This window comes from Genypterus blacodes, unplaced genomic scaffold (assembly GCF_046128005.1).
Source record: "Genypterus blacodes isolate CSIRO-AG114 ecotype Tasmania unplaced genomic scaffold, CSIRO-AGI_Gbla_v1 ptg000120l_1, whole genome shotgun sequence".
Taxonomy (NCBI): Eukaryota; Metazoa; Chordata; class Actinopteri; order Ophidiiformes; family Ophidiidae; genus Genypterus; species Genypterus blacodes.
Window position 1 is genome coordinate 2582055 of NW_027466923.1, and position 14735 is coordinate 2596789.

The 14735-nt window shown below is 41.9% G+C and overlaps 1 protein-coding gene and 1 non-coding gene across 2 annotated transcripts in view; one reads left to right on the forward strand and one right to left on the reverse strand.

Moving 5' to 3' along the window:
• gpr158b (G protein-coupled receptor 158b) overlaps nt 1-9747 on the forward strand; it is a 44905-nt gene extending 35158 nt beyond the window's left edge. The window contains exons 8-13 of the mRNA XM_076162121.1: nt 3635-3773; nt 5492-5597; nt 6557-6703; nt 7136-7379; nt 7961-8517; nt 8782-9747. Coding sequence (XP_076018236.1) covers nt 3635-3773; nt 5492-5597; nt 6557-6703; nt 7136-7379; nt 7961-8517; nt 8782-9747 — 2159 coding nt within the window. The remainder of the gene's footprint in view (nt 1-3634; nt 3774-5491; nt 5598-6556; nt 6704-7135; nt 7380-7960; nt 8518-8781) is intronic.
• Nucleotides 2155-2227, reverse strand: trnaa-agc (transfer RNA alanine (anticodon AGC)). The gene has a single exon. It is a non-coding gene; the product is annotated as a tRNA-Ala (tRNA).
• Nucleotides 9748-14735: the final 4988 nt, after the last annotated feature.

Sequence of the window (14735 nt, forward strand, 5' to 3'; positions counted from 1 at the left end):
GGCCACTGTGACAGCAGGGGAGCCTAATCCCTGGATGGAGGAAGAGGATGGATGCCTGAGAGACACTTGCTCTGCTCTGAAAGCTGATAGACAGAGACAGAGCAAAAGAGATGGAAGTGACAGAGGGATAGAAGAGTGGAGCCTGTGGAGTGTGAAGCTTCAGGGATGTGTGCAGTGGTGCAGAGAGTGTTTTCCACCATCCGAAGAGGGGAAAACTTGAGTGGGTGGCGAAGGGAGGAAGCCTATAAAGAGACAGGACTGGAAAACACAACATCTTCAAAGGAAAGCCATGTTTGTCAGAACGTCGTGACAGCTTCCTTTTTTAAATGCCACAAAACATGCAGCAATCATTTGTCATGTGTGTTCATTTGTGTGTGTGTGTGTGTGTTTGCTTGTTTGTGTGTTGTGTTTGTGCACATCTTCTACACAAGACAGGAAACTCAGGAGGTCCTCCTGTTTGTTTTGACAGCTTGTGAAAACACAAAGGTGTGATGAGACAGGAAACACCCTGCAAAGCTGCTGTGGAGGCATTTCAACAACAGAAAGTATTGCAGGGAAAATCAATCTAATGGCTTTTGTGTCTTTTTGCTTGTTTTTGAGGGTAAATCTCTTAATGCCGTAATGAGAACACGTCATTATAGAATAAATAAATCATCTCATTCATTGATGCAAAGCTCTGATAGTGTCAACAACACACAATTAATTTTCCAAAGCAACTAGTCCAGCACGCAGCCTGATTCAGAGGCTAAGAGCTTGCAATTAGTGAAGACTGAAGGAGCGGACCGAGCCATGAATATTAATGATGGCCAATCATTTAGAAGACTTTATGAATTCATATGTCAGTACAACCATCAAGACCGTGAAATATAAAAACAAACAGCTGGTATTGTGTCTCACTGGGTGAAGCTCAGGGGGAACTTCTTCTTGTTTTTGTCGGCAACTATAAAAAAATACTGGAATTTCAAATAATGTTTTGGAAAATGACAAGTTAAACTAAAACCTGGGAAGGGAAAACACTTTTTCTTCAATATTTCTATGCCCTGGAAATCCACTTTCAAATGTCCCCTTTGTTCTTTTCACTCTATTATTATTTTTCTTCCCATTTTTTGGCTGCAACACACTGCAAGCTAGCAACCATTTTCACCACTTCAAGCCCACTTAAGACACAATTGGACACATAACTTTCATACTTTCCGAAACATACAACTTCGAGAATTTTCAAAATCCTATTAAAACGAATGGGGGGAAAGTTGCACCTTGTCCCAACACCTTCATACTGTCACCTAGAGATGTCATTCCACTTTTAATTTACTCACACAACCTTCATCTATTTCCAGTGGAAGCCAATTCTTCCTTTGTTCCATAGATTCCAAGAAAACACAAGGGTTCTCTCTCTGAAACCTAGGTAGTTCTACACACTTTCAGCTGGAAGTCTCCAACCAACTTCCACATGGTCATCAGATATGGGACATTACATCATTTTAATATCTTTCATTCTTTTTGACATGTTAAACCTTGTTGACACATGTTTTTCAATTCTATCCTTACTTTTTATGCTAAACGGATGAAAATGGAGAAAATCATTCATTTACCTTCAAAGCTTCATCCTTCAGCTCTTTTGCTGTCTACATACTTTCACCGAGAAATCTCATCTCATTCTACTTTTGAAACACTCACTTGACCTTCAACTTTTTCTAATGGATGGCAGCTTCTCTCATTCATATATTGTGAGAAAATACAGTTCCAATATCACAAGTTTGCAATTTTCCTCTCATAGACGACTCTTTGAAACCTAGTACCCAGCAAAACACTTCAAATGCAAATTCAAATCAGGGCTTTTTGGCAATATCACACCCGTTCTTTCTTCAGAAATGATACAACTTTTGCATGTGTGTCCCTTCTCACATATGAGTGCAATACCCCATCTGATTTATTTGTACACTAACATGGTGCTTCTGTATTCCATTTCACTTCTTTTGGTATTCTTCACACTTAAAGCTACAAGCTACATGTTCTTGTTGAATTTGCTTTGGGGGAAACTTGGTAAAAACCCAAACAATGTCATCATTTTCCAAAAGGCTAAATCACTACCTGAGCTGTCTAAGATAAGACAGTACTGTATTTATCCCAAAGGACATGCTTGTTGATTTCCATTGGAGAATGCGGGCATCGATCCCGCTACCTCTCGCATGCTAAGCGAGCGCTCTACCATTTGAGCTAATTCCCCTTCAGACACTAAAGTCGGGACTTCAAGGTCCACAAAGTATGAAGGAGGACGGAGTCGATACAAATACAGTCTTACAGATTGTTGCTCTAAGCTTATGTTACAGGTTTAGTTGGCAATATCATCATAGTTGGTCCTCAGCTATCTCAGGATGGTTATGAAAGAGTTATGGAATGATTTTTGAGTTTAGAAACCCTGTGATAGAAATAACTGAAAATGTATTTGAGGGAAAATGCATTTTCCATTTGCAGTGAAATGAGCATAATCTTTGTATTGTCCACCAGAGAGCCGTAAAGATATTCTAGTTTGCTTCCAGACATAATTCAATACCTCCAAAATACAGCAACCCCGAAAGGAATTGCCTTTATTACATCCCAAGTGTAATTACTATTGATTTTTGCTATTCCTGTTTTAAAATCTGAGTATGATAACAATTTAAATGTTAACAGGAGTTTGTGCACATAGAAATTCTGTATTTCTATAACCGGGAAGACAACCATCACTTGACAAGCACTTCTCCTGTGTGAACAGCAGCCTGGCTGCATCCTTGGTGAGATAAGGATGTAGCTGTGATGTGTCAACCGCCTGTCGAAGCTGCAGCTGCCTCACCGAGGGAGGAAACACTACTGAGGGATTCAATGCAAGCAAGCGGAAAGCAGCAAAGCAGTGCTCATATCTGAATCCACGCCGTGTCTTTGCATGTGCTGCATAATTGTATTGACTGTGTGTAGGACAACGGTGGCAGTGAGAGTGCAGCTACGGTGCAGCACAAATGCAACACGCATATTAAACAGGAGACCAGACCAACATTTAAAACTGATTATGGGTCTGATCTCTGTTTCCTGGCATTTATAGCAAACTTCCAATTTTTTTTAAGGTTCTTAAAGGTTTAATGCTAGAATTTCCTGTAGTGTAAGAATTATTAAGAGTGTATTTTACCTTACAGAGGACACAGATATGTGCAGTGTGAAGTGGGAAACTGAGAGCTCAGATCTGACTGAAACAGAAGAGGTCATAGATTCACCAACTGTAATGTGACAGTGTCTTGCAATGTAGCGTGTGCAGGCTATGTTCAGGCCGTCTCCATGACAACATGCCCCCCCCCCCTCACCCCTTATTTGTTTGTTTGTCAATGTAAAAAAATAAATACAACTGCTATGGAGCTAATTGTTCCTGCTTTCTGTGCAACATGTTTCTTGATTCAAAGCCATGCTTGTGTGTTTTCCTGTGACCTTTTACCCTGAATCATCTGTATGGATTGCTGTCCTATACTAACTCCCAGGTGCCTTCTCAAGGTTTGCCCGTAGCTTATGTGGCATCACCCCTTAACATGAAGAAGCCGAGAGAAAGCTCTTTAATAATGTAACCCACAGTCGATCTCATCACCTTGTTGCTTGTTTTGCTCCTCAGCTGAGTTCCTGTTCCTGCTGTGGGGCGTGTACCTGTGCTACGCTGTCCGCACCGTGCCTTCAGCTTTCCACGAGCCACGTTACATGGCTGTAGCAATCTACAACGAGCTCCTTATATCGGCCATCTTTCACATCATCAGGTGAGGCTATCACATTAAAATATGCAAATCTAAACCGAACAAGATCCGTTAGTTCTTTTTCAGCAGGAGACATTTCATCGCTTGAGCAACCGTATGGCAAAAAAAAAGGTGCCCCACTTTTGCTGATAAAAACACGTCAGGATGGAATATTACATCGTTTAAAGCAGCGGAAAATTGAGCTGGTGGATGTTGTGGCAGTGGTTACAGTTACACAACAAACAGATTTGGGATGACTCATGTGAATTGTGAATGACAACAAGGGCCAGTAACCTCTGGAGCACCTTGGTGGATCTCTACTGGAGGAGAACAACACAAACGTTGTACCTCTTTCCCCTCACTTCTCCCTCTTAACCCTTAAAGGGCTGCCACTGTCGCCGGGGTGGGTTAAGTCTCAACCTGCATTAAATTAAAAGATATTTTTTGCTACCTGCCTTTCAACATGCTTCTTAACTTCATCCCCTTGTCTGCATGTACATTTTCTGTTTGCGATACACAGCTATCCACTTACACCACTTCAGTTAAAGGATTCATTTCATTTGATCTTTACCTTCAGTAGTGGTGAATTGATTTCAAAATGTAGCAACTTGCTCGAGCCAATACTGACATTTAAGCTGTTAGATGTGCTTTTAATTAGAGTGATTACTTGTCCTGGTGGATGTGAATACAATACAAACACTTGTAATGTAAAGGTAACATTCATAATAATGATATTTACAGGCTACGAGAGTAACTGCTGTGTGTTTTCACATCGATTCTGCATGTTGCATAAGTAGTGACAGAAACAGAACACATTATTATATTAGAAATGTTGTTACTGTTTTCCTGAGAGAGAACGTTGTTTCTGTGCTCTGGGATCTCTGGGCGGCGTTCCGTTAGTGTTAACAGATTGTATATGACCCACAGAACATCATTTCCCCCTCCCCTGAAATCATTTACTCACTGTATTTCACGCTCGCTGCGGATTGGGACTTTGCACAAATGGCCTTTATATTTTATTATTACAAAATGATTTCTTGTGTGAAATATCAATTCATTTTTGGACGTTTGTCTGTGACGATCTGTGAGAGGACACACAATCAAATCTGGGTACAATAGATTCATACTTTAGTCATAGTTTATTTTCATTGCTCTTGTTTATAGTTTGAATGAATACCAAAGAGGAGAGGACAGCAGAGAATAGCTCTTGTACTCTCAAATGTATTCTTCATATCAAGTTGAATGTATATTATCTATATCAGACATTTCCATTTACTGTTATGCAGATTTTGTGCAAATTGAGCCTCGCGGTTACAATATTAAGTCTCTTCAACTCATGAGATTTGTAGCAGCTGGGAGATTCTGAGTGCTGTCGTCCATTTTATAGTGTTCTTCACACTTCACAGCCACACCCAGCAACAAACCCTTTACTTTTTGATTTGTCTTTTACTTTTTTAACATGCTGACATCAACATGCAGATAATGTGAATATCTGCCAACATACCATGAATTAGGAACCTAACAAGAGAGGGCCAATCAGAGCAGAGCAGGATGTTGGGCTGGGCCTTAAAGAGCCGCCACCTGTTTTCACTCTGTGTGCACAGCATTGCTACAGGGAGAAGTAGACTAATCTGTTCCTTTGTGCACTGCAAACGTTGTGGAATAAACTCCTATATGAAAAAGTGCATCTGTATGTTAATGTCTTCATGAACATATATTTACTCTGTAATGTTTCCCTGCAGGTTCTCCGTGGTGCCTGGTTTGCACCCAGACTGGATGCTCATGTTGTTGTTTGCTCACACTCATCTGACTGTGACCGTGACCCTGAGTTTACTGCTAATTCCAAAGGTAACACGCCACATTATGAATCATGTTTGTTAGTAATATGTTAGCTGTAGCAGAACTGAATGTGTGGACTTGGTGCTTCTACCCCTGAACTCTGTAATCTGAATTGGGAGACATTTGGATTGTCCAAAACTATGAATAACAGATCATTACAGAAATCATTCTTTGTAAAAGTTCACTGCAGTGTATTTGGGAAACCCCCTCTAATGTAATAGAAGTTAAATGTTTCCATAATAGCGGCTATTGTAGCTGCTACACTTGTATTATAAAACACATCATTAATCAAGCACACACACACACACACACACACACACACACACACACACACACCTTAATCTCATTGAAACTGTGTTAGTGCTTATTGTTACTTAGCTTAGCACTCCCGCGGGTCTCTTTATGTGCGATCTCTCAAGCCTGATGAAAAACACTTAATTCTCCTGCTGTGTGAGAAATACAACACACCATTAGTGCACTCTATTCTTTCCTGCTTTCTTAATTAGGCACCGTACAATTACAAGACATTCAGTACAATGTGATAATTAAGCACAATGTGATAATTAAGCACAAGGGGAGAGTATTATTCTCACACAGCGTCTGTTCTGAATCCGGGTTTAAAATTTGAGGTCTGTTTGGTCCTAAAGTTGTTCCTCAGCTAAAGCTTAAGAGCTGTGTTCATGAGAACCAAGTGACAGTCAAAATGTGTGTGTTGTTTCAATCAAGCTGCTCCATGTTGCCCTTCGTTTGATTTCATTTTGAGTGATTCCAGTTACAGTTTCCTCAATTTAAATGTTTTCCTGCCCTTCTATCATCAACCAGCTCAAACCAAAGGTAAGACATATTATTGGAGATGACCCCTTTTCCTTTCCCTCACTTATCATCTTTCTCTCATTCTTCCCACAAGGTCGCTGATGTCAGCAGCACTGCAGGTCTGCCAGTTTTAACTTCCTCTCCATCTGTCCTAGATCCTGTCCAAAGGGACCCAGGCCAGGGACGACATCGCCACCGAGGCTTATGAGGAAGAGCTGGACATGGGACGATCCGGTTCTTACCTGAACAACAGCATCACCTCGGCCTGGAGCGAGCACAGCTTGGACCCTGAGGATATACGGGTGAACTGGAGCTAAAAATCACTGCATGCTTGTCTGATCTACCTGTTCCTGATGCTTGATGCCTGATGATGTGTCCCTGCTCTTCCCTACAGCTGGTAACAACAAAAGGATAACCAATAAGAATGATTCTGTGCCTTTTTTTAAAGCCCACAGGACAAATGAACACTGTCAACAACAGCAAATGCAATAAAGAAGAGAGCTCACATTAATAACAAAGAGAGCTCATACATGAAATTAGATATGGAAAAAATATTGCCCAATATTTTTCATTATGATTGGATTTCATTTGTTTAATAGAAACAAATGCTTTATCTTTATCTTATTATTCTTTTCGGCAAATCAAATATCTGTCTATCACTGAAAGCATGCTGCTTATGACGTGTAGCCAATAGCTGGTCAGTATTTAACATACATCATCCCATCTTATTTCAGGATGAGCTAAAGAAGCTGTACGCCCAGCTGGAAGTCTACAAACGTAAGAAGATGCTGGCCAACAACCCTCACTTTCAGAAGAAGCGCAACTCCAAGAAAGGCCTGGGTCGCTCCCTGATGAAGCGCATCACAGAGATCCCAGAGAACATGCACATCCACCGCCAGTGTAGCCGCGAGGACGGCAGCGAACACGGCAGCAAATGCAGCACGTTGAGGAGGAACGCCTTTGAGCCAACTCTCCATGGTGAGGATCCTGGTTCAGGGACCTTTCTGCCACTAACACATATAACTCATATACACACCAATTACCTGACCAAGGTGTGATGCAAGAGAGTTTGACACCTGCCTTCTCTGTCATATCTTTCACAATGGGCAGCACTTTAAACTGTTGTGCCTACATCCAATCCTTTTGATAGTGTTGTCACATCTTTAGTGGTTGTTTGTGGTCTAGACTTCTGTGTTGTTGTCTGTATTGACTCTTTGCCACGAAGGCTTAACAGACGTACAACCTCTCCTGTTTCTCTTCAGTTGGCCTACTGACCTGATTCTTCAAACTGGAGAGTGCTTGTCATATAAAAGGTGTCACATTTTATGACATGAGAGTTGGAATGGCAAGCAAATCCTGATCTGTGTGTTCAGATTGATTTATACATATAAATCTGTCATGGAAGATATCTGAGAACGTAAAACTCTGTCTGAACTGGGTCAGATATGAACAGCAAAGAGTTTAGAGGGTTCAGTCACAGAAACATTGTTTGAAGTTCATGTTGTTGAAAGTGCATGGATTAATATCTATGCCAAATGTTTCCTTTCATCTTCACGCAGGCAAAAGTCGGGATGATGCCCTGAAGGAGAAAGTAATGGGCTTGAAGAAGTCCCTCAGCTACGACCATGTTTGTGACCAGGTTGAAGACACTGAAAGCCAAACTGGTTCAACTGGAGGAGATAAGATGACTCCTGTTGGAGGTGTTGGGGAAGGATCTCTGCTGGGCTCCCTCATCGGCAGGAAGCAAGCAAAGAAGTTGCTGGAACAGGCCGGGACCCCTCCCAAAATGGAACCGGCTGAACCCACCGAGTCTGTTCCGCTGTTCTGGAAGTCGGCCAGCGCTCACAACTTAACACACGAGAAGAAACCCGTCCACCTGCGGACGTCCATCATGCAGAAATCTCTAAGTGTGATCGCCAGCGCTAAGGAGAAGATGCCGGGGCTCACCAACAAAACGCAAAGCGTGGAGGACGCCAGTAAGAAGGGCGTGAAAGGACGGGACGGCGGGATGCTGTCAGAGGTGGATGAGACACCTGAGCATTATCCCAAGATGATAGTCAGTCAGTCAGTGGAGTACTCCAAGACACCGCTGAAGATGGGCATCATGAAGCAGCAGGTACTGTTTACATCACACTCTCTCTATCTAACTGTGTCTCATTTGATGGGATTCATCCTTCAAATGTGGCTGAGAAATGCAGCTTAGTTTGAAAGAATGTTCCCACGTACCTTTGCGATGAAGTCAATCAATCAAATCAATGAACAGAATTCTTGAGTGAAGTCACGCAATCAGACGAGAACACCTCATTTGTCATCACATTACATCATTTGCCTGACAGCTCACTCATGTGTTCTGTGTTATTTCACTGCTTGATTGAAACAGGTGAGTGGCAGCCAGCCGTCCATTTGCTCTGAGCCCGGCAGGAACCTCTACGACGTGTCGGAGGTTTGTCCCTGGGAGCTGGAAGAACCTCAGACCCCCTCTGAAGGAAAGATCCAGAAGCACGTTTCTATCGCTCCGGAAGAAACGACGGCAGGCCGCAGAGGAAGCACCTCTGGAATCAGCAAAAGCAGTCGGTCCCAGCAGAAGCAAAAGTCTCCCGCCAACAGACGGCGATCCAGAGATAAGGGAGGAGAAAGGGATGAAGGTAGAGAAACAAGAAAACTGCACCAGCCCAGGTCTCCCCTCCCTCTCAAGCCAGACGTCTGTCCATGGGAGTTTGAGGAGCAGCCCATGCTAGGAGGAGATTCAGACTCCATCTCTCCAGACAGGATCAGACGTAAAAAAAGTGTCACACCCACTGACGGGAAGCTCAAGACGCTCCACTCAGACCATTCCAAGTCCACAGGGAGCCTTTTGCAGCCTCCCACCCTGATGGTAGAGATCTGTCCCTGGGATTACCACAGTCCACCCTCCCCCAAACAGGAGAAGACCTGCAACAGCCCCACAACGCACTCCAAGAGGAAACGGAAAGGCTCCTGCTCCTCCAACCACAAAACGGAGAAGGAGAAAGGGAGGGAGAAGAGCAGAGAAAGGAGGAGCTCCTCCAGCAAGCCGCCGTCAGAGAGGAGACGCGTCAGCCAGTCCTCGGAGGGCGGCAGCGGGGCGGAGAGGGCGGGGAGGAGGAGGAGCTCCACCAGAGACCCCGAGCTGACGGGGAGCAAGAGGGCAGAGCTTTGCCCCTGGGAGACAGAGCCGGCACACGGGGGCGTGGCTCAGACTCACTCTGCAGACAGGAGGAGGCCGAGCTCAGGCGGAAGTTACAGGCCTACGGTGACCGGCCAAGCAAAAATGACTGACGTTTGCCCCTGGGATTTCCAGGACCGAGACTCTGGAGAAAATGCATGAAATCAAGGTTAATGATGGAGCGCATTGTTTTGTATTCCCAGACAGGCACACACTGGACTAAAGCAGGAGCTTCAGACGGCCGTGAGATGGAGTGTTAGTGACACCGTCAAGAGAGATCAATCCAGAATAAAGTCATGATATTCTGAGAAAAAATGTTCAAGTCGACTCAATTCTTGTCAGATTTCGACTTCACACTCTTCTTCTTTTCTCTGGCAGTGGCCCCCTAACACTCCACTGCACTTTATGACAACAACAAAAAGATAAAAAGTGATCATTTGACGTCTTTGCCTGATCTTAATGACCGTAACCATTTATAACAAACGTCTTCTTGTTACAGTAACATGAATGCAACTTGAGCGTCACCTTTAAAGGACTTTTACTTTCTATCTGCACTTTTGTTCGCATATTTGTTGAAGCTGCATTATGTGTGTGTTTGAATCACATCAGAGTAGAAGCATTAGTTAGGCTCACTGTGCCAGCTAGACAATCATTTGTCAACAAATGTAAAGACATTGTCACCTAATGTTCCTTTTGAATGTCGTCTGTGGGGTGTTAGAGTGTCTCTCCTGACAGCTAATGAAACTGAAACTACACATTTGGAGCCTCATCAGATGCTTTGTTGCAGGGTTGATGATGAAGGGAAACAAAACTTCTGGGAAAGGAACAACAAAAGCCACGGATACACAGTGGCAAGACAGTTGATGAACCCTGTGGATTTCCTGCATTGATTACTCATAAATGTGGTTTGATCTTCACCCATGTCGCAAAAACAGACAAATACAATCAGTCTGCTTAAAGTAACTGTAAAGAACCTATCACACTTGTTCTTCATTGAGTGAGCGCCCCCCAGATTCACGTCATGTACATTGCGTGTTCCTTGTTTGTGTGTGTGTGTCCATAAGGCAAAAAGCTGACAGGCAAGCAACAATAACAACAAAAACAGACAAGAGACATGGAAACATTTTCAGAGGGAAGCCATGTGAGCTTGTCCGCAAACATATATGATAGTGTAATTCTGTAGGCCAGGGATGCTCTGGCGTTGATCTGCCACCTAGTGGATATATACTGTATGTTTCCATGCTTCTGGGACATTTAAGTGACCCTTAGTGACCCTCTTATGGCCGCCAAAAGTGAATTGAGTGAGTTAAGTGTTGGTTAAGTTTGGGTAGGAGGTGTGTGTGTGTGTGTTATGCTCTGAAGGATCACGTAGAGTTCGGTGCTTTGCTGCCTCAGGGCCTGGATCGGCCAACAGTCATGGAAGTCCAAATTGCATCAGAGAAATGTTGAAGGGGGATGTCAGAGATGGTTTCCATCGTCTGTTAGCTGCGTGATGCCACACAATGAGACAAAAACTCACAGGCAATGCCCTCTTTTACGCATTCTAAAGCACAGATTTGATTGAAAATGTGTTTTTCTTCTTGTTTGGAGTTTTGGAAAGGCCAAGTCAGGCTCCAGACCTCATGGCACCACATGTAGAGGCCCGTTCATGCAAGCAATCACAAACATATTGATGACCTAATGCGTCCTCTGGGGGGGGAGGAGGGGTTTGATCGTCCTCCTCACTGCTGTCCATGTCTGATCAGCAGCAATAGAAAACATTTGAAGGTTACTGCTGCTAAAGTAGCAAATACGTGTTTGTGAATGATGAGTTCAGGCGTAATGGGTTGAATGAAGCTCAGACCTTTTGATGAGTCATAAGCACAGAAATCAAAGGTTCTCTAACGGTAGCTGTGATCCCAAATACATAATTAATGAAAGATCTGTTTGATTAGAGAGACATTGGAATGACAAATGATCGCATTATGACTTCCTTGTAAAGGTTGATACTGTATGTAAGTAGATTGATCTTTTATATACATGTTTGAAAAGCATGGGGTGAAACATCAAGCATCCAATAACTTCCTGTTTATTGGTTCACTTGTAATCAAATATGACAGTGGAATCTTTGATGTTGTTGCCTATATTTGTCTCCTTATGGACCACATGATGCTTTTAAAATGATGTATATTTCCATGAATAATGTACACAGATATTTCAAGTGGCATGATGTGGAAGGAATAATTGAAGCAGTGCTGAAATATCCATGAGATTTCTCCTTTCATTGACATTGGTTTAGTCCTTTGAAAATGATGCACATGTATTATAATATTGTCCTGGACTTCCCCCAAAAAAACAACATTCTGTATCACGTGATGTCGTATACCAGACGATCAAAACCAAGCCTGAGTGAGGTCGCTGATGTGAATAATGCATTTGATCTGTCGCTTGTCCAATTTCTGCCTGAATGCACTTTTTTTCGCCTGTACAACCAAATTTTCGCACATGTCCATTTGCAAAGATTGAAATAATTCATGTTTGCGTGTGTGCGTGTATGTGTGTATGTGTGTGTGTGTGCATGAGAGAAAGAATTAAGCTATGTGTGCATGCTGGCATCTAATACAATGCATGACCAAAGCTCTTTCTTTTGCCACTGACAATTTATACAGTCTAGTCAAACTTCAGTCCATGACTATGCTGTGTGTGTGTGTGTGTGTGACAGTTAAGGCAAAGGCCCCATGGCTACACTAAAAGTCACCAGAATGTATTAAATTGTTGTTCCACGAATAAAAAAGTCAAGATGACTCAATAATCAGATGTAAGATGGTATTTTTGGGTTATGATTCATTATCAGTCTGTTCAGATACACAGATCTCTGAAAGCTGCAGTCTTAAAATTAAAGTCTCACAATGTGGCCCTTGTGTAACTTTCATAAGGGTTTTTTATGAGCATTGTAAATCAAACACCTACTGTTGTATGCTTGTTATGTAAAAGTTGCTCCAAAAGGCTGCTGTAGCATTCAAATGGAAAGATTTATATATATATTGTACAGTCATGTTGTGTTGCATGTACAGTGCATATAGTAAATACCCTGATCTCAGTTCTGAATTAAAACATTTATATCAAATTCTAAAGCTACTATGTGACTCTCAGTTTGATGGGATTTTTTTGATTTTGGACTTTAAATGTGGCCTGTTGTTCACTGCAGCTTGTCGGTTACATAATCATGCTGATAAGCGCCACACACACACATCCAATCTGATGTGAAGACAAAGAGAGGCAAGTTTATTTATGTTGCACAATTCAGACACGAGGAAACATTTTGCTTTACAAAGTTATAAAAGATGATGAAATGATGTTTAAGCATAAAAACACATAAAACACACCTAAAAGAGAGCTAAGTCATGATATAATTATGCTAATGGTTTATTCAGTACATGTGGTGCATAGAAAACAACAGCTGCTTTCCCGGGAACAGTAAACTGGAAAGCCTGAGATTATATAAGTAAAAAGTACTCTCTTCATAGCCCATTTAGTGCTTTGTAAACAGGCAGTCCTATTTTAAAGTCTCTCCTTTGACTGAAGTCATTTCACAGCCAACGTTTCAGCTGCTGGATTTTTCTGGCTGTCTATTATTGCAAGAAGACGGAGCAACAGTGCCACCATGTGGACAGATCAGACACATCCAACAGAAATGGTTAGAAACTCCATTTATCATACTTTCTGCAGTATAAGAAATCACTGTGAGGCCTTTTTGTTTCTTACAAAGCATCCCTTAATGTGAGCAGGTGGTAATCGGGATAATCTCCAAGGACATTTCAGACCTACATTCCCAAATGTTTAAACATGATCTGAGTAAAGGTTAGGGTGAGGCTTAGGTAGGGTTATGCAGGCTGAACTACACTGCTCCATTCATACTAAACTGAGAAAGAGGTAACACATTGTGGTGTCAAATGGAGGTCAGAAAGTTTCTTCAAGACCAACCCTTGGTAATCAGCGCAACCTGTTAATTAAATAGACTGTTCACTCAAAGTAAACAAAAAAATAATTAAATATTGACCATGGAGGAGAGATAGATGTCACATGGCATCACAAGGCATTGGTGTCATTATAGGACAACACGGTTCTATTTGAATCCAGAAGAAGCTTTTAGTATTGATTGTGAGGTCCATAACTTCAAACTTTGCCCTGAAAAAATAACAACTTAGATCCGACAGGGTCCATTCAAAGATCTGCAGACCTGATAAGAGAACAGTAAACATCTCCAGAATGTTACAACTGACAAAAAGTCAATGTCAGTTCTTAGATCTGCATTCATAGCTACTACTACTAAGATTTTTAACTTGGTGTTTTGCCCTCAGTAAAAGTATTTGAGGTTGAGCCGTGACATTCCTCTTTGCAACCAACTATAACAATTTCAGATGTATCTTTGTTAAACTGCAGGAAGTTGTGTCACATCCAGTCATTGATGTCTTCAATGTCTTGTTTAGGGATTCATAGGACTGTAGTCATTTGGTGAGATAGCTATGTAAATTTGGGAGTCATCTGATTGAGATGAGTGATTATATAAGAGACTTTGTTGAGTGAGCCAGATGGAGCATGTAGAGATGAAATAAAAGGGACCTGAGGATCAAACCCTGGGAAACTCCACAAGCCATCTGTGTTCTCTCTGGTTTTGTAGTTTCAGACTGACACAAAGTAGTCCCTGTCCTTTAAATAGGTCTGTGTGGACAGCATTGTTTCAGTATGTGGTCCGGTTAAATCTAGACTGGAAAGTATCAAAATATTTTTGAGTCTCTTGTTTTTTGTTCAATGATTTTGCTTGAAAATGGTAGCTTTGAAATGGGCCTATAATTGTTGAGAACTAAGGCATCTAAATTGCTTTTAAAAAACAAATTCTTGATTTGTTTGAATCATTTAAATCACCAATTGTAAAATTATAACGAAGTATACAATTATCTTTAAATAAATACTAAAAATATGTTTGTTATTACATCAGACGATAGACTGGTAGACAACAGAGACATTATGATCGCTGGGGTGAACAATGGATTTTTTCATCTCTATTCATATGATACTAGAACTTCACACAAACGCGCGCGCACACTCACCAAGCCCTGCTCCCTTAAATTAATAAGCGGTGGTGACGTCACTTCTGCCGCAGCGAACAG